General features: G+C 33.8%; 3 protein-coding genes across 5 annotated transcripts; 1 reads left to right on the plus strand and 2 right to left on the minus strand.

Annotated features, from left to right (window-relative positions):
* Window positions 1–293: 293 nt before the first annotated feature.
* On the minus strand, window positions 294–10879 carry LOC123697974 (dyslexia-associated protein KIAA0319). Its single transcript, XM_045644550.1, has 14 exons — window positions 10398–10879; window positions 9802–10029; window positions 9044–9546; window positions 8844–8964; window positions 7915–8144; window positions 6614–6836; window positions 5914–6071; window positions 5312–5452; window positions 4431–4671; window positions 3628–3818; window positions 3187–3477; window positions 2241–2448; window positions 1398–1562; window positions 294–1104 (listed from the first exon to the last, which is right to left on the minus strand). The coding sequence occupies exons 1-14, from the start codon at window positions 10552–10554 to the stop codon at window positions 944–946; spliced, it is 3018 nt and encodes a 1005-aa protein (XP_045500506.1). The 5' UTR covers window positions 10555–10879; the 3' UTR covers window positions 294–943.
* A 1292-nt stretch (window positions 10880–12171) lies between these two features.
* On the plus strand, window positions 12172–14436 carry LOC123698000. The gene is made up of 6 exons (XM_045644595.1): window positions 12172–12284; window positions 12512–12695; window positions 13134–13336; window positions 13731–13856; window positions 13942–13968; window positions 14147–14436. The coding sequence occupies exons 1-6, from the start codon at window positions 12180–12182 to the stop codon at window positions 14402–14404; spliced, it is 903 nt and encodes a 300-aa protein (XP_045500551.1). The 5' UTR covers window positions 12172–12179; the 3' UTR covers window positions 14405–14436.
* LOC123697992 (cytochrome P450 4c3-like) lies at window positions 14431–22753 on the minus strand. Of its 3 annotated transcripts, none has more exons than XM_045644588.1 (11): window positions 22670–22753; window positions 22049–22217; window positions 20278–20367; window positions 18593–18703; window positions 17977–18162; window positions 17594–17790; window positions 17431–17497; window positions 16131–16314; window positions 15527–15678; window positions 14944–15132; window positions 14431–14682 (listed from the first exon to the last, which is right to left on the minus strand). In XM_045644588.1, exons 2-11 carry the CDS (start codon window positions 22203–22205, stop codon window positions 14510–14512), a joined length of 1506 nt encoding a protein of 501 aa, XP_045500544.1. In that variant the 5' UTR covers window positions 22206–22217; window positions 22670–22753; the 3' UTR covers window positions 14431–14509. The 3 variants fall into 3 exon arrangements, with proteins under 3 accessions (XP_045500544.1, XP_045500543.1, XP_045500542.1); XM_045644587.1 differs by having other exon boundaries at window positions 22049–22211; window positions 22628–22737; XM_045644586.1 differs by having other exon boundaries at window positions 22628–22706.
* Window positions 22754–25594: the final 2841 nt, after the last annotated feature.

Consider the following 25594-nt stretch of genomic DNA (forward strand, 5'->3'; position numbering starts at 1 on the left):
TCTTATTTATAATCACATATATTACAAAAATATTATGGAATATATCATCATCGTCATTACTTTATACTATTTTATCTAATTTAACAATTTTCAAGTCTGTATATTTTTACCTTAAGCCAAATTTATTTTAGTAACACGACACAACAATAATTTTACCGGTGAACATATTATTATTATTTATAATCATTTTATAATGTATTATTCTTATGGACATATCAATAATCCAATCAATTTGATATTTTTTTTTATTAATGAGATTTATCAACATTCGTTTAAGTAATAGTATGCATACAGTTATCGCATATGTATCGCCTATACTTATACCGATTAAAGCAAATACTGTGAAAGAAAAATAACAAAAATAAAATGTACCTATAAAAATAATAATTTTGGGTTAATCCAATACCTGGACAATACCTTACATTGTGCATAGAAATGCTAATTTTAATACATGTAGCCATATAGGTATTTGAAATATGATGAAGTGATGCAAAATGTTAAAGAATCTCCATCTGTGTCAAAGAGCTTTTATAAGCTAAGAGTCAATCACACTTCACAGTAACTTTTCTAGAGTTCTTCTTTATTCATTTGATCTATTTAAACTATCCATAGACCACATATTAAACTACATAAAGTAAGAAGTTTTCTTTGTGGAGCAATTTAATGAAGATTGTTTTTAAATAACTTGATTTTGAAGAACTATTTGGTTTTTTTAGTCTACTTTAGCTATGAGGAATTTTGTATAAATTAACGAACACTTCCAGAAATACTCTAATAGAGAAAGTGCCCGAGGAAAGTGCTTTATTTAGTTTAATACGGTCTGTGGCTGCATTCACAACGGTTATCGACCTGACACCGAACTAACATGGCAATGTGGTGTCCGTTCCCGTTTATGGAATGCATCAATCAAGTACACGTGGACATAAGCCACGATGCGACGGAGCTACGTTTTGATCCGTCGAGACATTTTAGCGCCATTTTTCTTCCATCCGTTGGTCTGCGCGTCGCCGTTCGCGGCGCGTGACGTGAATGACGTAATTTTGTTTTTCGTTTCGTAAAGCACGTCAGAATCCGTGTCCGTTTCGGACAGATCTTTGCTCGTGACTGAAAAATTAAGGATTTTTAATTATACGAATACAAATTTGGAAACAACTGAGTTAAAATAAACGTAGATTTTTGTCTTTGAATGTTTGTTATTATAGTGCGAGCTACCACAAAAAGTTGCAGTTTGTTTCATAAGAATATTTATTATCAAGAAAATACTTTATTGCCGTCGTTCCTCCCTTTACCCTCATTATTCCAGCACGCTGGCAAACACATTTGCAGATACATTACCTCTGCTGATTTTCGCTTACTATTATCGGACCACGATGACAGAAAGATGCAAATTAACTCACAGGGCTTGTCCTCGAGGTCAGCGCGCGGCAGCAGGCGGTAGGTGGTGCGGCGCGGCTTGCGCGGCGCGCAGGCGCGGCGGGCGAGGCGCGCGCACGCCCACCACGCGCCGCACGCAGCGCACAGCGCGCCCACGCCGCACACGCTCGCGTACACCACCGACCAGTCTGCACATACGATGTTACTAGCTTACCGCCCGCGGCTTCGCTCGCTTTAAACGATTTGAGATTTAAACTATCCTATCTCTCAAGTTGGATCAAACTGCACATGGTGTGCGAATTTTATTATAATCGGTTAAGTGGTTTAGGAGTCCATTGAGGACAAACATTGTGACACGAGATTTATATATATTAAAGATGTTCCGCTTTATTTATTGATAGTTGGATTTTGCATAAACTAAAAAATTGTGCGTGTGTGCCGTGCACACGTGTCAGAAGTGAAACTTCTTTGGCAAGATTCAAAGATACGTTCATGGCTTGACGGTATTGACATGACGTGACCTTGAAATTTTACTCTTAACGCGCCTAAAGAAGTTTCACTTCAAAAGTGCGTGCGTACAAAGTACACATGTTAAAAGTAAATCTTCTTTGCTACGTTCGTCCTTTCTCAATCGCTCTTCTTTGAAAAAGAAAACGCTGTACATCTTCGTGACGGTAATACCCCACCAGTTTTTGTGTATTATCCGTTATAATTTTACCCCCATGCGCTTAAAGAAATTTCACTTCAAAAAATGTAATTGTTGAATCTAAGTCATGATAATTTTATATGCAATGGCCGCATCACGTGACCGCACGCATTATAGTCACGTAATTACTCCGTCCACCGCGACCGCTACACTGTCTCACCGCAGTCGGGCATCGCGTCCGGCTGCAGCTGCGTGATCAGGCTCTGCATCCAGAACGCGTCGCAGCGGCACGTGCGCGTGGCCTGCTCGCACACGCCGCGCCCCGAGCACGCGCTGAGGCAGCGCACGGGCCGCACGCGCGCCGCTCCGCACGAGATCGCCGCGCTACGTGACTGTTGCAACGCGATTAAACCGTCCATCGCTTCACCCTGTTTACAAAAAAAAACAAGTAATAACTGCGTTAAAAACAACCGACTTCAAACTTGCACTTGCAACATTCACAAATACCTACAGACAAAAATGCTCATAAAATAAAAAACTACTGGGCCTATCCGAATAAAATTTTTATGGGACCAATTCGACACTATCCCGCATCGAACAAAAAGAATCACGTAAATCGGTTCAGAAACCTCGGAGTAATCGGTGTACATACATAAAAAAAAAAAAACATACCGGCCGAATTGATAAACTCCTCGTTTTTTTTGAAGTCGGTTAAAAAAATACGTGTGTCACTCGGGTACTGCCGCGGTAAAGCTATTGCATGCTATGCCTTCAAGCCACACCTCCGCCCGTCGGAGTGGGGAGCGTGAGGTTTTTCGTTACGGAATTTCTCGATTCAGTCCCCGCGCTCAAGGCCCGCGATAGAAGCTATGCAATAGCTTAAAAACAATAGAGTCATACTAGTATTATTAATGCGAAAGTTTGTGGGAATGGATGGATGCTTGTTATTCTTTCACGTAAAAACGACTCAACCGATTACTTTGAAATTTGGTATGTACGTAGCTGAAGACCCAAAATAAGACATAAGCTACTTTTATCCCGGAAGTCCCACAGGAACGGGAACTATGCAGGGTTTTCTTTGAAAACGCGGGCGAAGCCGCGGGCGGAAATCTAGTATCCTCTATTGCTTCCATACCTACATATTCCTAAATGACAAACTACAATACCTTTTCAGACAAAAAATAGATGATAACCGTATTGCCGGTATCGATTTCCCCGCGTATCTCAGTCACGTTGACCTTCACTCCCTCTTTTAGTAGAAGCAACATTTTCTGCACTAGCGTATCCAGTTGGCTTTTGGTGTACGTCGATATGGGCGTGTTTATGGTCATTTCTAGAAGCTTCATCTCTAACGGGTCTGGCTTCACTTGTACGCTAACTGTATCTCGACTCGATTCTCCTTGGTCATCTGTCACTGTCAGTTCGAACACGTACCGTCCGGCTTCTATGTTCGTGAGCTGAAATAATTATAATTTGGCGCTTAAGAGAAAGAAGACTTTTATGGTTACCCACATGGGTTTTTCAGGTTTAATTATTATCGAATGGTATTAAGGAGCTTCAAAAGTACAGTTGAAATGAAACTTTTTTTTATATAAAACTTAACTTACCATTAATACTGGTTGTTTATCGGAATCCAATATAACAGTGCCGGCTGCTAAACCAGAAGAAACTCTCGTCCATTTCCAAGAGACTATTCTAAAGTCATCAGAAGATTTTGACCCATTTAGAATTAAAACAGGCAAGGGTAAGGTCAGTACTTGATCTCCGCCCGCATCGGCTTTCGGTGGACTATTTTTATCTATGAAAGATAATAAAATAATAATTGCTACAGGTATGCTGTATTTCTGCTAGGTCATACTTTATAGTTTACTGTAGATTTTTATGTATTTGAAGTACATTAATTTACAGTTATTTTCAGAAATCCATGTAACGATTTTCTTAACAATAAAAGCTATATTAGTCCAGTAACCCATCTAAAGAAAACGGTTGAATTCATGCAATGTGCTGTATATAACATGAATTTTATTAAATTTAAAGAGAAAATTATGGTTGTGTATGATATAGGAAAATTATATAGTACTAAAGGTTAATAGAACATAGGATTTGTATTCTGCTGTGAGCTTTCGCTATGTGTGATTCTACGCTAATAGGATTGCAGTAAAATATGTTCCTTTTTTATAAATACATAAACTACATCCGCAGAGAAAATAACTTCTACTCTAAACTTTTAGCTAGGGAATGGGTTCTAATTGAGTTATTTATTTTCATGTATGCATATTACAGGCATTTTTTTTCCATACAATATCTAAAACATTCTAACAAGGAGTGTTGGTTGTGCCGACCCCAAATAAATGGGATCTAAAACATTCTAACAGAGTACTAAATATGTTTCTACAAATTGTAAACTTACTCTGCGTGACAGTGACAGTGACATTCTTCGTAGCAGTGTTGCCATTATCGTCTAGCACAGTGAGCGAGAACACGTACTGTCCCTTGGTTAGTGACGTGGCGTTCGCTATGGACTCGTTAAAGTTGATAATGTTAGAGTTAGTGGGACCGGACAGGCAACGCCAGGTGTACGCGACTATCTTATGGTCGTCGCGCGAGCCAGTGCCGTTCAGCACGATCCATGTTTGTGGTAGTGATATGAACTGGAATTAATCACGCACCATTTTTAAGGCCCGAATTTATTTATTTACAATTTAGAATATATTTTATTTCATTCTTTGTATATTTGTAAAACAATCAAATAAAAATAATAGACTTTCTAATTGAAATAGAATAAATAAATTCACGCCTTTTTCATGCAATAGGGTTTTTACATATTTACACAATATATTGTAGAAATCAGTAAGCATGCGGTTATGTTCTTACATATTCATAAAAGTAAATTTTATGCATTATCCCTGTGAGAATGCTTGTGTATTGGTTGGCAAACAAAGCAATAAGTAATATATTTTATACTAATCTTTCTTTACACATTGCGTTGTCTTGTAGATTTAAGAATACTGCCTACTACTGATTATGTAGAGACAGCTATATAAAGTCCCATGTCCCCTAGTGGGGTAAGGGGCAGATGCATTATACATCTGTTTCACTGATCGATTTTCTTTCGGGACAAGTAGGTGATCAGCCTTCTGTGTCCTGCCAAACAGAGACATTTTTTTTCTTCATCTCCACTGGGAATCGAACTCAGGACCCCTCGATGCTACGCTTACGCGTTAACCACTGTACCAAGGGAGCGGTCAGAGACAGCTATACATAGATAAATCAATTTATTTATTAACTTACAGCATCAGGCCCAGCATCGGCTATAGGGGGCGTGTTTGTCGGCGGTTTGACAAACACATGCACGCCCGCCGTCGACGACTGTCCCGATGAGTCTGTCACTTTGAGCACGAAAGAATACATGCCTTCCGATAGGTTCGATAACTGAAAAGGCAAATATTTTGAGTAAACTAATGTTTGGGCGTATTATTTCTTGCGCTATAATTAAGTCTTTAAGACGATTCGATTTTCGGTGGTCAAGAACTTTGCAATTTGAAAAATGCAATAATTTCCTAGTCTAAATAACGAAAATATCAAATAACTAAATATTATATCCCATATTACCGAGAAAAATATTTTCCATTTTCATTATATTATACGAGACATCCTTTAGATAGTACAGTAAGGTACTCAAATTCTTACCGACACGACACAGATGCGACGTTGCCACACTTCCTTCTCACAGCTTAGTAAATGAATAGTTCTAAATGGTGTTTTATAATTTTTATATCAAATAATTTGTGTGATTTAAATACTATTGGAGGTTTTCAAAAAATATTTTTGAATTAGATTAAATTAAGTAGTATTTACTTTAAAAAAAATCTTGTAAATTGACATTTATGTACCTGTAAATAAGGCGAATGAGTATTTTGCATATCAACTGCTTTATTTGCGTCTTCAGCAGATTTCGTCCATTCCCATGATGTTATTTCGTGATCGTCAGTAGAAAGAGAACCATTTAATGTCAAATTATTGTTAGGCAGGTATATGATTACATCTTGCCCTGAAAATATATACAATCATGATTTATTTATTGTTTGTATAAATAATTAAATGGATTAAAGTATAATTGTCCCTTTGATAATACTTTTTCTATACGATAAATCAGTTCGTGGAATATGTTGTAAATAAAAAATGAAAATGATAAGATATTATCATGTACTGTAATGTGTTTTATAATGTAGTTAGTTTTTATATCTACTTGCTTCCTACTAATATTATAAATGCGAAAGTTTGTGAGAATGGATGTATGTGTATGTATGTTTGTTACTCTTTCACGCAAATAATACTGAACCGATTACAAGGAAATTTTTAGCACATAATATATAGAGGGTAACTTGGATTAACACATAGGATAGGTTTTATCCCGGAAATCCCACGGGAACGGAACTATGCGGGCTTTTCTTTGAAAACGCGGGTGAAGCCGCGGGCGGAAAGCTAGTACTTTATATAGGTAATCAAAACAAAATCAAAATGCGTTAAATTTTATTTTGTACTTGAGAGCCATATTGAAATGTGAAAAATATTTTTAATTCTTAATATTACCTGCATTTGCTTCTGGGGGATAGTCTGTGGGATTTAAAATAGTTATATTGGCTGTCGTAGAATTTTTCACATGGTCTGAATCTTCCACAGTCAATTTAAATGTGTAGTTTCCTGGTTGTTTCAAGTCTTTTAGTACTAATGTTGCACCATCTTCTAATGGTGGTTGGTAGCCAATGGGACCAGAAGTCAGCTCCCAATGCCAAGATATTATACTATCATCGTCCTAAAAATATAAATTTGAGTTTACTAGTGTAGTTTATATAGTTTTGATATCAATTAATATGAATTACTTTAATTGATCCAGATTCTTAGGAAATTAGAATTTATATCGTCTATGGTACTTATAGGTACATGACAATAAAATGGACAAAAAGACTTTTCTCTGTCACCAATTTAACAAAATGGTATGAAATATAGTCACTTTCAATTGATCTTTCAATCTACATTCATAGAACAACATAGAAAGCTGCTACAAAGATCAGCTGATTACAAAAAATATCACGACTGCTATCAAATGTGGGTAATGAATATTTCAATTGAAACTATTATCATTGTAACCATCTTATCATTGCATACAATTTTTTTTTGTATTATACATACAAATTAGGATAGCTGCATCACAAATGAAATATATAGAGCTAAAATTTTTTTTTTAGTTTTTCTTAAATTCAGTAACTATGTTACATACATGTATATTATTTATTAATTGAAATTAAATTAGTAATATAATAAGTAATTCATTAAAAAGTACTTGTCTAATCTATACTAATATTATAAAGCTGAAGAGTTTGTTTGTTTTACCGCACTAATCTCAGGAACTACTGGTCCAATTTGAAAAATTCTTTCGGAGTTAGATAGCCCATTTATCGAGGAAGGCTATAGCTACAGTAGAGCACTGCGGGTAAAACCACAGGGCACAGCTAGTTATATAATAATAAACATTTTGATAGAGGATTTATCGTAAAAATTTGCATGATACACAAGGGCGTATTTAGGTCGTGAGTTGCAGCTCAGTTATCAAAGTGAGATAAAATAATAGGAGTTATAATTATAAAGGACCATTGACCCTTTTTAAATAAAGTTATTGAATACATTTTTGTAAGAGTTATTGATAAACATTTAAATGCAACATGTATGATAAATAAGACACTGTGGATTATTGTGTTTTAAAATGCGTTTTTAAATTAATGTTTTGTAGCAAGCCTAGTCATGGCTTGTCTCAAGGTCTATTTAGAAAATACTTATACAATCTTATTTATGATGAAATTTTCAAAATTTTATTATTTGACTGTATAAATTACCTTGCTTGCACTTCCATCCAAAACGGCAAGAGAATTAGGTAGTTTAATAGTCTGCGATTGTGGTGTGATGACCACTTGAGGCGGCTTGTTGATGCGTTTCGGCGGCAGCACTGTCACATTAGCGTAACCCTCACCATATGAATTAGTTCCGTTCACTGTGACTTTAAAACAATACTGTCCCTCTGTTAGATCTGTTAGAGTCACTGTACTTCCGTTTTGTTTCATGTTACCTAGAAATATAGAGTTTCATAAGTTTGAAAGCTGATATAATTTTTTTTTCTATACTAATATTTTAAAGAGGAAAGGTTTGTAATTATGTATGTATGTATGGTTTTCACGCATAAACTACTGGACCGATTTTGATGAAATTTGGCACAGACAATCTTTAGACCCTGAGAAAGAACATAGGCATACATACATATAAAAAAATGTTAAAAAATTTTATTGCGAAATATGTACCACGGGCGAAGCCGGGGCGGACCGCTAGTAACTTATAAATATACTAACTGGAACTGGGAAAATTCTTCTTAACATGAAAACTTTCATACTTTATAATATATACATTTATAGCATAATTTAGTCCGTAATCGCTACATTAAAGTTAGAATACTCTTTACAGTCACTCGACTCTTTATTTAATATGGTGCTGACAGAATAACAGCGTTACAGCCTCAGCTGTAACATTTATGCTGAGTCAGTAATCCCTTTCCCTGAGGTGATACAGATATAATATAATATTACGTCTACATGTAATGTTATACCTTTTTTTTAAGTAATAAGTGTTGTCTGAATTTTAATGTATCTACTGTATCATCTTTTTTGGGAATAAATGTGTTTCTATTTCTATTTCTATTTCTTGGAAATGTGCATGAACAGGTACCTACTGGAGAAAAAAATCACTTGAGAACAACTCAATATAATATTGTTACCTGTGAATGTATCTTTGGGTTGGCTAACCAACGTCCATACATAGTTATAATGACTCATTGTGGATTTTTCATCAGGTATTGTATATGCATCTAAAGTAACTTCATTTTCGGGCAGTTGAACCTAAATAAAAGTGAAAATATAAGTATTTCAACCAAGATCACATGAACCACTTTAAACTTAAAAAACTTGTATTACTGACCTCCTTTGATAGTATGGAAACTGTTAGATTTTGAACTGGTTTATTTTCTTTTGTTTGAGACAAAATATCCTCTGGATTCTTTATTGGTTCCATTGAATCAGTTGGGCCTTTGGAATATGATCGACGAATGGGCACACAAGATCCCTGTGCATTCATTTCAGTCCCTAATATGCACTTACAAATACCATTATGCATATTATGGCCCAGCGGTATGCACTCTGCATTATAAGGACAATCACTTGCCCCTACTTCACATGCAACCTTTTCCAAAAACCGCGATGCTAACATCATCTCATTATCGTTACTATTTGTATATTTTTCATATTGGGAGTCATCTTCGTCAATTGTAGGAAGGTTGTTGATAAAATGTGACAGGAAATTGGATTCATCAACATCAGCAATTTCATTATTACGATTAGAATATGCATATACAGGTTCTTCGTCTTGGAAATTATTACTTTCTTCTCTAAAACTTGATTGGCTTAGTATTTCAGACCAATTTTCTATAAAATAAAAATTACATAGTAATTATAATGAGAAAAAGAGTGTTATTTAACCAAGTTTTTCTTTCAATGAACATATTTTTACAAGATATAATTTACAACATTATAAATGATGCACTAAAACACAACACAATTGAATGATAAAAAAATATTTAACTAAAAATATTTTCTTAGCCTCTAGAATCTAGATTATTTACATAGTTCAGGAAGATGTCAATATCATTCAGTTCTGAAAATATAAATGAATAACATTACCATTAGGTGAAACTGGTTTCACAAGTATCATAGACACATGGCTATCCCACTTGCGTCCATTTCTTGGCAGTGGTAGACAGAGTTCGTCACTCGCACACTCTATATGAAAGCATCTTGTATCAACAATGAACACAATATTGCAGATATGAGTAAGGCAACATGCCATAACACATTCTTTTAGACCCTTTAAATCTGTTTTTTCTGTATAGTTTCCAGCTGATAGGTTTCCTGGAAAGATTACAGATTTGTTTTTTACCATAATACCTATATTGTTCTATGAATAGATTTACAAATAAAAGAAATGCTGCCTAAACCTTTAATAAATATTTCTATCAAAAAAGTACTTAATTAACTTTATCATATTAATAATACTATTTCTCATTTATTCTATGTATAAATACATCTGGAATACATCAAGATTTACATGAATATACCATATCCAAGAGTCTTATTAATGGTTTTAAAATAATTTTGTTAAAAGGTAAAAAAATAAGCTTTAATTTGATGTGTTTAACTAAAACATATGTTTCCATTGTCAAAAGCATTTCACATAATCACATTATGGAAATTAGTTTAAAATAATATAAATAACTTACCTATTGGCATAAAATTATCAAAATTTTTAGGATATAATTTCGGACAGCTATTGCTTTCATATTTTTCACCCCAAGGTTTGCTGTATAGCGATAGAGTAAAACTTGTATGTACGAATATAATAGCAATTATCACACCAAAATAACTTTTATAAATCATTTTGACAAGGATTTGGTTTAATCACTTCACATTAACTTGTATTGCAAACACTTTGTTTATCACATAATTTAAATAACAATATTTTACGAAATTAAAAACATCTCTATCTCGACCGGAGGTAGTAAAGCGAGTAGATACGAAATATTTACAAGTGGGTGTAGAGTTCTGTGGTGTAGAGAGATAAAATAATTTAACGTTATAGCCAATACTATTCCACAACATATACAGCGTACTTAATTATACGTATTTATTAAATAATTAGAAGTATGTAAAACTATCTGTACTACTGATACACTAAAATTTTTGATATAGGTAATTCAAATCACATTCAAATTATATCATTATTGGCAAACAGCGCAAACAGTATGAATCTCAAATGAATCTCTATCAGTGACAGTCAGCTGCGCAGTCAGCTGTCAAAAATCAAAGTAGAGCAAGTAGAGCCACAGATCTAGCACAAGTAGAGCCCTTGGTAGAGCCTAGAGCCCAAAGTCCAAACACCACTCAAACACCAATCAGGTCTATAATCTATACATCAGTTTTAAGGTTTTTTTCTGTGGTTTTTTTACACAGTTTTTTGCACAGGTTTTTTGTATAGAAAAACTGTAAAAAACCTAGTTTTATAAAATGGTTATCAACTGTTGGCCTTGTTGTTCCACAAGATATCAACGTTCTATAAATATGTATATTTAATACACTCGCAACATACATGGCCAGAAGTCTCTAATTTCTAAATTGGCGTTACTACCACGTTACTACATTCAGTAAAGTGTAGCGCATTACTTCAGAATTTAGGATGCTAGAATTGCTGAATTAATGGTTACGTAGCAGGTAGCTATACTGGAGAAACATCCTAATAAACTTGCTAGTGAATTAACAAAAAAGTATCAAAAATGTCGACATCATATAAATTTGCTATTCGAATAATTACATAAGAATTACATATTTCTGTTTCCCTTTTATTACTGCATATAAAAGCTTTTCGCTCTGTATTCTATCGTGCTTTCCTTTTTTGCGTGATGGAGAAAGAAATAAACATACAAACTTTCGCATTTATAATATTAGTAGGATAGCTTAATTAATAGGATAGGTACATTTTCTTTAGGTATTTGTTATTGAGTTAATCAATAATCATACATTTTGTGTAGGTACATTAAAGTTTCATGTTGTAGGTAACCTACTTATGTTATATTGAATGGTTAACACTTAAAAGCGATTATTAATATTTTTGATTTCATTTCATGCTATGATTTTGTAGTTATTATTGTGTGACGAAAATTTCCATTATTTTGAATTGGGTTTTCTTTTAAAACGTACACATAATTAGTTAAAAATGGGAGCCGGACAAATTGGTGGCATAGCAACTTTGCGTTGGTATTATTTTATGACCTAAATATTTTTTACTACATTTTAATTCATTCTAAATAATTTTATTTTTTATTCTCATACTACTTACTACAACACTTTATTCTTGGTATAAATAAATGACCTGTTTTTGAACTGGCATACCTATTTCTAGAAAAATACAATTTTGATATGCATTATAAAATGTAGATAGGTACATACTTACAATATTTATATTATTATTCATTATAATAGTAAGTAGGTCATTAAATAGCAGAGGAATGCAATTAAAACAATATTTTTATTTCATTTTAGTGGATATCGATTTCCAGAATGCTGCTGGCTTTGTCGGTGAACCTGCCCAGGTCACCGAAGGTCAACATGTCGTATGTACTTTTAATAAATTTACCAATAGGTAATCTACCTAGGCATAATATTACTATTCTAAGATCTACGGACGTAACAACTAAGTAATAAAAATCAAAAGAGTCAAAAGAATTTTTAAAATCGGACCAGTTCCTGAGATTAGCGTGTTTAAACAAACAAACTCTTCAGATTTATAATATTAACTAGTATAGGTAAAGTTTTAATTAATTATTTGTTATTTTACGAGGTCCATTTCTTGTCACATGCAATGCTGTTCTGTGTTGGTGCGTTGATAGAACCTCATGTGGTGTTGACAACGGCCAGTTGTGTGATGGGCGAAAAGTATAAGTTCAATATTTACGCTGGAACTCATAAGTTTATTGAAGGTGTTGGAATATCTCGACAGGTTCAGCATTTGTGCATACACAAAGGTAAACGTCACAATGTTTGTTTGAACATTAAAAATGATATAGAAAAAAACGTTTTTTTTGTGTAAGTATGTATTAACTAAGTACCTAGTTAGTTAACTACAAATCAAGAATATTCGTTTTTATTGTTTGGTTTTTTTTATAATTACAGCTTATTGCAATCGCTATTCTTAGTTATTTTTATGGGCATTACACGATATTAAAATTCCATCCATCCATCCATTCAGCCCGGATAATTCCACTGTTGGATGTAGGCCTCGCCCCCATAACGTACCACAGTTGGCACCGACATTTGGCTTTGCTCAAGCATCTGCGTCCAGCTGTCTTCATCCGGCTGTCTCTTTATTTGGCCTGTCATCTTCATGTCCAGCCGACTCAATATCAAAATTAGTGTAAATTATAATAATAATAAAATGCAGACATGGATTGCTTGCTTTTTAGGTTATAATCATTCCAATCGATGGATGGATTGTTCTCGTGATAATATTGCGTTGTTGCTTGTGACTCAGCAGTTTTTCTTTCACAAACGGGAGCCTGGTACGGCTTACGTTCTGAATAGAGTACGATATGGCGTCTCTAATGATATACAAAAACGTATTGGTGATCCTTCATGCCATTACTTTGGATGGGGAAGTAGAAGAAATGTAAGATTTTCATAGCATTTTTAATAAATTTATAGGTGTTTTTCCATGTATGGTATTTCCATTATATGTACTAAATTATAAAAAAAAAACAAAACGGGAAAGCGGATAAGACGACTCATAATATAACTAATTCAAATTTTTACTTATGTGGGGAGAGAGAAAGATATTATTATAGTCAATTTTTTTCCATACGTGCGAAGGTAGAGGTGTCTCTACCTACTACCTACTATGACTTTACCGTGACTTTACATATCAAAGGTGTGTCGTGTGTTCCAATTGAACTTGAAAATCAAACATTTGCTACTTCAAAGTTGAATGCTTGAGAGACTTTATACAAACAAATCTCATGTTTACACTATAACTGTGTAAGTATGTAAGTTGCGCAATATTCCAGGGATATTTGATACCTCTGCTGATAGATGCACGTCGCGTGGACGTTACATTACTGCCCCCCGAAAAATGCCGTGAGATGTGGAACTATAAAAACCAATATCTATGCATACAACAACCACAATGCAAGGTATTATTAGTCATTGAAATAGAATGTAGTGTGTAGGTACTAAATTTTTATTTGTTTAATCTAATTATGTGATGTATATTTTCAGACTGAAAATCATGGCGCATTATGCCCGGCAAGTATTGTTTTGGTTATTTGTTCTCCTGCCATATTTTAATTTAATACATAAAACATTACATTTATATAGGTGTCTTATCTGAATGTTAAAAAAAATGAAATTATTTTAGAATCATTTGTGTACAAAGCGGGAATCAGTATCCTAGTAGATAATTTCTTTTTCTTGTCTATTATAGGACGATTTAGGCACAGTTCTTATATGTTCTGGCTATGTCCAGGGGATAATGACATCACGTTTGATAGATCGACCCTGTGGTGTCGGATTTATGGATCTCAGCAAATATACGAAGTTCCTAACTTGTGGTGTAGATGACTCTCGTGACGTCATGGATCAAGACGACTCCCTATCTATGGATTTTAATAAGGGGCAAGGATCGACCCCTATGTTAGCTACTGTAATGGTTTCTAGCGAATCTGAAGAAAAACATGGCTGATAAATGTGAAATAAAACATATTTTGTCAAACACACTGGTCATTTTATTAATTTTTAAAGTTCAGACTTACGGAGGCAATAAAAAAATAATACCTATTCTAAATCCCTATTCTACTTTTAAGTTTTTGTCCAATCTTCTTATCACTCTTATTTGGTGTCCGTTTATAGGAAACAAGAGCATTTCTATTTTGAGTGGTCCAACCTCATCTGCCAAGATCTTGTAGCTTCTTACAACACTGGATATGATAGACTTCATAATTATCATGCCAAAGTTTCGACCTAGAAAGAGAAAGCATTACTTTTTTAAACGCTTCGCATAATAATAATTGGAAAAGTGGATAAACTATGATATATCTAGATACCTAAGCCGACGAATGCTCAATTTAACTTAATGTAAAGAGAAAATAAAAACCTATATCTATATACTTATATATAGTATCCTATTAACCATCAGATAGTTATAAGGATCTATTAAATTAAATATGTAGTCAACATAAACAAGTGTAGTTTATAAAATTAATTAAAACAAAAACCTCTCACCGATGCAGTTTCTGGACCCATAGCTAAAAGGCATGAATGCAGCTGGGTGGCGATCTACTGAGCGTTCCGGTAGGAATCTATCAGGATCGAATTCATTTGCATTAGGTCCCCATACAGCTTCTGATCTATGTAAGGCAAAAGAACCAACGACTGCGCCTGTCCCCGCTGGCAAAGTTACTCCACAATGCGCTGGAATAAAATAGCAATTCATTCATGTAAAATGGGCCTTGCGAATATTATCGTAAAGTAAGTCGATGATTAAATGCGATTCAAGTAGTATTAAATGATTATCATTTAATATAAAGTTAATTCCTTTTTATTGTACTATTATTATTTATTATCAAACTAATAAATACATAGATATAATAAAATTATTTCCTTTTCAAAATATCACTTAATAAAAGTCGTTCTTGCATAGACTCGCGAGTCACTCGCCTGAAACTATTATTGCCCACATGTGAAAGTAGAGAACAAGAAAATCATTGGTAAATACGATATACCTATTCTTCATTATTTCTCGGAAATCAAAAATATGCAAAATCCACTAAACATAACTGTAGTTAGTAGATTATGAAAAACTTACGTAAATACAACGGCCTGTCAATATTACGAGCTATTATGGGGACTACAGTGTAGAGTCGCATACTTTCTTTTATTACTCTTTCTAAATATTGCATTTGTTGAATATCTTCCTTTGTAGCACCGCTTTTCGAATCAGCAAATATTTCTTTTTGTCTAAAATGAGTAGCTGAAGACGTGAGTAAAGAGATTTCAATAAACAAAAATAAGAAGCAATGAGGCAATCACAAGACAAATACCTACACTCAATCTATTGAGCGATTTATTAAGAGAAGAGAAGGATATAGATAATATATGTATTTTTGTTCCTCTTTCATGCGAAAATCGCTGAATTGATTTAGATGATACTTGGCAGTGATGTAGCTACTAGAATAACACACAAGCTAAGGCTTTTGCCCGTTGCTTAGAATAATTACATTTGTAATAATTACATGTGTAATTATTCTAAGGCCCGTTGGTTCTTCCGCGGGCGCGGGTGAAACTGCGTGGACCAGCCCCCCTAGCCAAGTGGATTTCTGTTAGCGTAGCGTTCAATAGAATAGAATACGAATGTATGAGATTGACGTAAGCTGTAGATACGTTTATCTATGATAAAAACAAACACTTACTCCTGCAACACTCGTTCCTGTACATCAGCATGGATGCCTAATAGCACCAATGTATAAGCAATAACAAGCGCGGTGGTATCATTACCAGCTATTGTTATGGAATCAATGTGCTCTCGCAATTGTTCGTCTGTAAATTCTATTTCACGACCAAACAGCATATCCAAAACTGCTGTTAACTTTTCACCTGAAATTTTTAATCATTATCTTTTTATTCAAAAACAAACAGCAGAAAAGAGACAGCCCCCGTAGTTCTTTGCATTTTGTAACATCAATTCGAACCAAGGGTTCCGTGTACACTACAACTATATACCAACAAACTTTTCAGCTCTTTGATTTTATAGAACAGATGAAGGAAAAATACATCTAATAGCCAAATTAGACAAAGCGGGCGAAGCCGCGGGCGGTAAGCTAGTAGTATCCAAATAAAGCCAGATTGCTAAAATGACGAAATGTTTAAGTTTTAACTGATAACAATAATATTTGTTTTTTTTGGTAATGTAAACATTAGTTGTTATATCCTATATCAATTTAAAATCCATTATGATTGATAAATAGAATACATACTACGTAAACAGGTAAGTATCAAGTATGACGTATCTTCAAGTCATAAATTCCTGGAATTATTGAGTGAACTAAAATAAATATTCGCGATGTATCTGTACTGGATACGTATGTAATATGTACCTGGTATAGGTTTAGTTAGTACCTATTTCATATTTTTAACACATTCTGATATAACATTACAGTCTTTCAATGGATGTATACCTACTTTAGACAGTACACCTTCATAAAGGCATAAATATTATATGTATTCAATATTTACTCGTAATCTAGCAAATTAATATGACTTTGTTTTGCGGAGTACTTCGAAGTGCATATTGTTCTTCATGGCATTCACAATGCGTCATTTATTTCTATGTCCACTGTGACATAAGTGTTGACTACTTCTTTGAATAGGACATTTCGCAAAATATAATAGGATTGGATTTGTTAGAAATAAATGGATCTTTAATGCACTTGTGATGTTGTATTAAAGTTGGTATATCTAACTTTGTTAGAGACTTTAAATAGGTGTAGGACCAACATGTTTGCATGATACAAAACTAAATCTTAATATATATAAATCTCGTGTCACAATGTTTGTCCTCAATGGACTCCTAAACCACTTAACCGATTATAATAAAATTCGCACACCATATGCAGTTCGATCCAACTTGAGAGATAGGATAGTTTAAATCTCAAATCGTTTTAGAGAAAGCGGGCGGTAAGCTAGTATGTATATATGAATTAAACGTGTTACCTGGTGGCTGAGGAAACGTTTTCATCTTCTTATTCCTTTCATACTCTTCACGTTTTTTTCGAACAACCTGAAATAAAATTAAAAACTTATTCCAAGATCGAAGAGAAGGCCTTTTTAAGGCATTTTCTCAACGCTATAATATCTCATTAAACTAGGTATTAACCTCATCGGTGAATTTATGGGTAAGGTCAATGTTTTCTCTTTGCTGTTTTGCATACGGAGTTAAATTGAACAAACAATCGGGTTGCAGCCACACTTTGAACAGGCGCATATTCAGTATAGACATTACAGTATGGCGGGCGCGAAGGTATGGCGTGTCTGGTGAATTTTGCACATCCATTCGCTCTCCCATAGCAGTTTCTGGAATAAAATAGTTCTTATTTCTATAACGATATAAAATACGTGTCTTTATTTATGTATAGGTACTTCAAAATTTCTATGTGGATAATGGGCGTTGTCTCTTTTTACTTAGATACATTTTCAGAAGAGCAATGAATTCCGGTATTTCTTTTTTTCAATAGAAAATATGTACTTATTAGTTCTTACCGAAAACAATATCCAATGTACATGCTGTGATGTATTTGAGAGCATCAAATTTTCCTCTGCCTGATTCCTCTTGGAGCTTGTCGATTAAAATATTGGCCTGTTTTGAGATTACAGTCACGTATTCTTCTACTACCTTGTTATGAAACACTGGCAATAATACTTTTCTATGTGACTTCCATAAACGTACTGTGAAAGAGATAGGTAATTCATTAATATTATTAAATTAAATTATAGGCAGTAGCTATCGATACATATTGCATGGGAGATCTAACAGTTTGATTATCGATGTGTATTACAAAATATTATCTACATACAACATAATTTTCATTTTATCCATGTAGGTACATTAACAATCAAAATGATTTCCGGACCTTAGTTCAATACTGTGTTCTATACGCTAGTATGAAGGTCACAGTATGTAATCATTAATATTTTTTTAAAGTTATATTTGTATTTCTGAAAAGGTATTTCATCTTCAAGAGTATCAGATTACCAATTCACTCGAATGAAAAAAACATTTTATATTGAAAAAATAATTGTTATGCCAAGTGTTATTATTTCAAGAGCTCTTATTGAAATTTACACTACTCTTGCTAATCCTATTAGCGATACTTACGAGGCGCAATAAAAAGTCCGTGACCAAGCCAAGGACGTAAAAATCTGTATACAACATCTTTATCTAGGCAATTTTCCAGTACCACTTGAGCGTCTATTGGATTGGCTATGGCTGAAAATTTAAATCGAATTTGTTTTTTTTTTGGCCGGCTACTCACGTATGTACACATGCTGCTGGGGCAATATATGTATATGTTGAAACAATCTCGGTCGGTCGGCGGTCGGAGCAATTTCAGTTGTTCTCTAAATTGCCCCTGCACATTATACACATCACATTACAATTGGAGCCAATTAAGGGTCCAATTTAAAAATTGCCTCTGCTGCAGGTACGTGGGTAGCCGGTCATGGGCGTAGCTAGCCACGGGCTCAAGGTGGGGCAACAATAAAAAGTAATAATATGTTACTAGCAACTCTATGTACCCAAAGTCATATCCAGGTCTTCGAACCTCAAATGCCGGTGGCATTTGCGAAGGCATTTGCGAAGGCATTTGCGAAGGCATTTGCGAAGGCATTTGCGAAGGCATTTGCGAAGTCATTTGCGAAGGCATTTGCGAAGGCATTTGCGAAGGCATTTGCGAAGGCATTTGCGAAGTCATTTGCGAAGGCATTTGCGAAGGAATTTGCGAAGGCATTTGCGAAGGCATTTGCGAAGGCATTTTCGAAGGCATTTGCGAAGGCATTTGCGAAGGCATTTGCGAAAGCATTTGCGAAGGCATTTGCGAAGGTAAAATTTCGCATCTTCTTTGCCTTGAAAACTTTTTTTTAACACTTACTTTATTCTGTCAAATATTTTTTGAAACTTTTTTTCTAGTGTGGGCACTAGAAAAAAAAAGTGTATTGTAAAAAGTAAAAAGTATATAAGTGAGTTGTAGAACGTGTAACACAACAAAAGTGAAATTGGATAATATAGTGGGGTAACTACTATAATCATTTTTCTTACAGTTCATGTAACATCAACTATTCATGAAGCCTCAACTATTTTCTTTTTTCGTGTGTAATTCGTTATTCGAATTATTCTTATTCAAAGCACCTAATTATTCACCTACAACACCACGAAATAGATCCAAAAGTGTGTTATCTTCAGCCGTTTGGTCGCTGGACGTATGACAATTTTTTAGTCAGTCAATTTAGAGGTAAATAATACTAATTTAAAAAGGTCGCATTTTCTATGTCGACTGTCGACTTTCGAGAATCGAGTGTGAATTTTCTTACGGATATTATGCTTAGTGGTTAGGTACCTTCCAGGTCAAAGCCAGGGTGAGGCAAGCGCCCCACCCTGCCCCACCGTGGCTACGCCCATGTAGCCGGTTTAAGTTAGCAAAAAATCGGTATGAATGAAGTCAGGTCTCGTATAAGTGAAATTTTATGTCAATCCATACTATATTAATATTATAAATGCGAAAGTCTGTCTGTCTGTCTTTTACTCAATCACGCCTAAACTACTGAACCAATTTTATTGAAATTTGGTATGGAGATATTTTGATACCCGAGAAAGGACATAGGCTACTTCTTATACCGGGAAAATGACGCAATCCCGGATTACCTGCGGGAACGGGAATTATGCGGGTTTTTCTTTGACTGCGCGGGCGAAGCCGCGGGTGGAAACCTTGTAAATAATAAAATAATTGAATTGAATTGAATGAGGAAATCTACCCAAAAAAAAGAAAACAAAAGTATGCGACTTACCGACGTATAATTTTGGACCCAACCAAATCTTTACAGCGCCTTTATGTTGTAAAGCTATTTCTGCGATGTCTTCAATATTATGTAAAATTTCTGAAAGTAATATATTTATTCTATCTAAGAATGGCTCATGATGATTACCTATATATTTAGTTGCTCTCTAGAGTCTAGCAGATTGCATATTCAAACTACTGATTACAAGTAGGTACGTCATGTTCAGATTTAAAGACCAGTTTGAATTTTATTTTCAGCAATACAATTTTTTAAGGGGACTACAAGAGTTAGAAGGACAATATGTAGAGCCTCTACGAGTGTAGGTTTTTTTTTAAATATTAATTTGCGAAAATTTTCTTATAGAGTATGAAGAAAAAAAATCTTTACGTGTTAATATAATTTGTACTTAATATGTGTGAAACAAGTGAAGTTCAATGCTAAACATTATGTATATATTACATGAAACAATTTGCGAGTTACGACGTAGGTAGGTACTTGTTAATGCCGTATAAGTACTTGTACGTTTTACGTTTCATAGTATGAGGCACGTGTGTGATTTTCGCGTATCAGTCATTCAAAGTGTTCGCTTCCAAAGAAGTTTAAAAAGATCCAACATCGATTTCCCTTCAGTTTGTTGCGCGTCTTCACATAATATATTTATTATTATTAAATAACGCCCTAATGTGAAATGTTCTTTCACTTTGGTTTTTTAGCTCACTTTCATGCCCCCATAATAGCTAGAAGACTTTAGTCTTTATGGCTTATGAAAGCTCAATTAATACTATTGTATGGAATTAAATCGGTCTGAAGTTACTGGTCTGTTCACACTAGTAAAATTATTATAATTACCAATCTCTAAAATGCCTCTCAGAAAAGTAGAGATTTACCATACTTGTCCTATACCCCATCAATATCTTTCTATTATGAATATGACATCACTTGTAAAGATGATGATGACACCATATAAACTACTAGGTATATATGTGTATACTTACACATATTTGTGTTTTTTCAACAATGTAAACTCTCATTTAATGTTTACGTTTTGTCAAACATTGTTCACGTGTAAGCTAATATTAGAGTTATGTTGCAAATGAAAACAATTTATAAGTACGTCAAGTTCTTCGTAAAGATAATGATGACTTCTTTTATTAGATTAGCCTTGAAATTTCAATAACATTAACTATTGTGTTACACTTAGGTAAACTTAATTATTAGAAGGGAATTTTTATTGATTACCTGTCGTCAGTCGTACTGTTCCTACACGCATATTTTTAAAATAAATATTTGATATAAGCTTATTTTCAAAATAATAGATAAGATCAAAATCGATTCAAATGTTGTTCAAATGATGTTCATAAGTTTTCGTAGAGGCCGCCGCGCCGCCCGCCCTCTCTAGGTACGTATAGATAGAGGTACGTATATACTTTTATGCGGTAACATACTTAATTATTTATTTTTAAAAACTTTTCCATGGCTGATGTTGCTGTTCCATTAAGAAATAAAAATATAACTGAACAAATATTTTATAAAAAATTGGATATCTTGCATAAGTAGGTAAGTAGTTGTAGGCAAATCAAACTCACTGGAGTCACCTGAACTGGCTGTTGTGAATTTTCATATAATTTTAATAAGTTTTATAAGCTTGAAGCAATATTAAAGTTTTAAACAGTATCTCATAAAAACGGGAGGTCAATACTTAGCGTCTATTAGCTGCGAATATAATATTGTCCTATGGGGATATATGAATGCACAGATATTTAAAATTATTAAGACATACTTTGAGTATCTCCTAAGAACAGCATAGCGTTGCCGATGATAGGTAACGTAGGAGGTACTGGAAGAGCAGCCGTGGCTCGATCTAAACGCGAAGCAGCTAACGCCCAGTAAAGCCAACAGCAAACAGCGATGAGTAACAGGGCCACAACGATGATCATTTTGACCTCAAACTATAAAAATAAATTATAAAAAAAATAAATAATTAATAACCGTATTTAGTACAGTCTGCATTAGAAAGGCAAGGTACCCTTACGTCAGGATATAATGACAGAAGGTAATAAATAAAATTTATTTTTCATAAAATAATGTAACTGATTGCTTTATTGGAAATTAAATTAAAGTTGTCTGGGTTTTACATAATTATCTGCAAGTTCTCATTCAATAGAGATTTTGAAATGAGTTTATAAATTTAATTAAAAATTCATATCGTAGGTATTTAAAAAAAATATATTTTACATTTAAATTATTCTTCAAAAAGAATAATTTTATTCCTCTCAATAAAAAAAAAATTATTAATTACAATTAAAGTTCTATTTAATAATTAGTCACTGGGTGCCTCAGAAAATTAAAAAATACTTACTATATTTGACCGCTAATGTATTATCAAACAATCGTCACGTACCTAAACTACGGGTGACGTTTTCGATGTTCAGAATCACACTCAACTCAAAATGACGACGTGGTGACGATGGATGCTGCATGTGTTATTTCCTAGCATTGAATAAGTTGCTTTACACGATATGCAAATATTTGCAAGTCGTAATAATCGTTTATATGAGTATACGTAAGTTATAATTAACGACTTTTATCTTAAAATTACAATATTGACCTGTAGATACCTAATTGGTTAGATACCTACTGGATAAGTGTGGATAATTTCAGGTTCTAAACAGTCTCTCTTGTGACAGAGCATATTATAAGAGCATTAGCATTTATTAGATTAAATAGCTAATTGTTTAAGTTATATTATAATGAATTTCTCAAACAGTCCCATTGTTTTGATCCCAAAGCTTGCACCTACAAAATGAAAATAATGTAGGTACCTACAAAATAAATGGAGGCTGTGATTAATTGAGTCGATACATATCAAACTCCGGTAAGTCCACTCCCTGCCAAAATTGAGATAACAATGGCGCCAATTTTGAATTGTAAAACTAAACAAGTCTGTACTTTTCAAAGTTAGGTAAGTCAATCGTATCTTTATTAAAATAAGGTTTAAAGTAAATGTTTTTTTTCAAACTCCGGTATGTCCGTCGACAGTGGTGTATCAAACTCAGGTAAGTCCATTTCGACCAATCACAGCGCAGTATGGCACTAAAATGGCTGCCATTTCTCTCAATTTTGTTGAAGCTAACACGTGTTACCAATGCTTATAAATCGTTTTAATTGATAAATGATGGAAGAAAACAGTTTTACTATAGAGGTGGTGGTTCTAGACAAAGCAAGGAAAAAAACAATACCAAAAGCTAAAACCGACAAGGCTCAGAAAACAGCTAAAAGATAAATGAAACTTGACGCACAGCACACGCACAGTAGTTATTCCCAGCCATGAAGCCCAGGGCCGTACTATGAGATTTTTTCAACCGTTTTGATTTATTGACCCCTCTCTTTGCCCAGCAGTGGGATGATAAAGGTAAATAATAATAATTTGTATCTTTTAATTTACATATTTTATTTTAACGTCCAATACTTACAACGCGACGAACTATCTACCCATTTCCACCACCTCAGTACGTCCCAAAACTGAGTTCTATCAAATCCCTGTAAGTCCATTAGAGATTTTTCAAATTCCTGTAAGTCCAAGACGATGTTTTTCAAAACCCGGTAAGTTTTGCTGGTGCATATCAAACGCCTGTATGTCCAGATTTAAATCTAATTTTGTGGCATAATCATCAAGTAATACATTTCTTTTTCTTCATAAAAATAATTCTAATGTATTATATTATATCCGTCATAAATTATAAAGGTCCAAACATATTGATTTTTTAAGTTATTAAAAATACCTCGATTCCCACATTTCTGTTAGAATGGACTTACCGGAGTTTGATATGTATCGACTCAATTAATCGTCAATATGTTATTGCACGCCTCATAAGCGAAGCGTTGAGGTGGGTACTACCACAATATACAGATACATACAGTAAGGAAACTTCATACAAAATGTTCGAAATGGCTCCCCCCCCCCATAAAGCGTGTTTTCGAGGGTATTGAGGGGGATCGATAGTAGCGGGTGACACATCCACAGATTTTGAATATAGTATGGAAAAAAGTTTAAAGTGATGTCATTTCACATTAAATAAATATCGATTGTTTCAGTTTGTAGCCCTTTCAATAAATATATATCTGTATCGTATCTGACTACAAGTTAAAAAGAGACTATTTTTTAATTTCTATAGATATGGCAGTATGAGTTTTAAATTATGTTGACATATTTTCTACCAAAATGAGAGCTACAAATAGTACCTATTAGGAGTCCAGTCTGTTTAAAGACCGCATCTATTTTTTACGCAATCTAGAAGAGCACGAAAATCTAAAAAATGGAAACCTTAAAAAATCTTGTTTAAATTTATGTGCATAATTACGTAAATATTAGGGAAGAAAAAGATAGATATTATAATAATTATTTTATTTTTATCGATACGTGACTTTACCACTTTGTCAAGCACTAAGCCTGTCAAACTATTTTCTTTTTCATCCTAAAACAAAAAGGTTATATAAAAGGAGGTTCTATGTTCGTATAATAATAATTTTAATTTATTTTTGCATATTTTGTGTTTTTTAATTTAATTTAATTGATCGTTTTAAAAATAATTTAGTAGGTATACCTACATACAAGTATTGTTAATTCTGGTTTAAAATAATTATTGAATACTTATATGTATCATACAAATATCAAGCATTATAAATAATTTAGGTAGGTACCTACATTAAAATAGCCTTCGGCGTCCAAAAAAGACAAGATTTCGAAATATAGCACTGAAAAAAAAACGTACCTATTTACTTTTACAAGGTATATATTTTATTGAGATTGTTTCTTCTTGTAAATTCATATTTAGGCTACACCATTTTTTAATTTTAACGGGTTTTAATCTCAAAATTACCACAAAGTCAACTGTGAAAAAAAGCAAACAGAAATATACAGGCCGATTTGATAACCTCCTCCATTTTTGAAGTCGGTTAAATATCAAAAAGGTAACAGCCCTATAGCTATACGTCATAATTTCATCGCAGGGGCTTAGTTTCCTAACTGTATGTACGTAGTACATATCTGTCAACTGTGGTACTACTGTCACTTCGCGCAAAACATCTGATTTTTCAAACTTAAAATGTCTTTATGTATCATACATTGTACTTGTAAGATAATACATACACACACATATTAAGAAAAAACACTATTTTTAACATTCATGATATTTTTTATGTCATTTTTGTTATTTAAACTAGTTAAAAAACAGTTTAAAAAAGTTCTGTCTTGGACGTCCGTGTGTCTGTATGTGCGGAGGATTTTCTTGTTAACACGATAGCGACCGAAATACTTTACTAATCG

The sequence above is a fragment of the Colias croceus genome, chromosome 15 (assembly GCF_905220415.1).
Source record: "Colias croceus chromosome 15, ilColCroc2.1".
NCBI classification, from domain to species: domain Eukaryota; kingdom Metazoa; phylum Arthropoda; class Insecta; order Lepidoptera; family Pieridae; genus Colias; species Colias croceus.

Excerpts from the sequence above, each read along its gene's own strand:
- LOC123697974 (XM_045644550.1), bottom strand. The coding sequence starts at position 10,554 with ATGATTTATAAAAGTTATTTTGGTGTGATAATTGCTATTATATTCGTA. Across the intron at positions 6,072-6,613 it reads TCCCCCAGAAGCAAATGCAG|GGCAAGATGTAATCATATAC; the intron begins GTAATATTAAGA and ends ATATATTTTCAG. Across the intron at positions 5,453-5,913 it reads CTCATTCGCCTTATTTACAG|TTATCGAACCTATCGGAAGG; the intron begins GTACATAAATGT and ends TTGCCTTTTCAG.
- LOC123698000 (XM_045644595.1), top strand. The coding sequence starts at position 12,180 with ATGCAATTAAAACAATATTTTTATTTCATTTTAGTGGATATCGATTTC. Across the intron at positions 12,696-13,133 it reads GCATTTGTGCATACACAAAG|GTTATAATCATTCCAATCGA; the intron begins GTAAACGTCACA and ends CTTGCTTTTTAG. Across the intron at positions 13,969-14,146 it reads ATCATGGCGCATTATGCCCG|GACGATTTAGGCACAGTTCT; the intron begins GCAAGTATTGTT and ends TGTCTATTATAG.
- LOC123697992 (XM_045644588.1), bottom strand. The coding sequence starts at position 22,205 with ATGATCATCGTTGTGGCCCTGTTACTCATCGCTGTTTGCTGTTGGCTT. Across the intron at positions 18,704-20,277 it reads GGGTCCAAAATTATACGTCG|CCATAGCCAATCCAATAGAC; the intron begins GTAAGTCGCATA and ends TTAAATTTTCAG. Across the intron at positions 15,679-16,130 it reads CAGGAACGAGTGTTGCAGGA|ACAAAAAGAAATATTTGCTG; the intron begins GTAAGTGTTTGT and ends TACTCATTTTAG.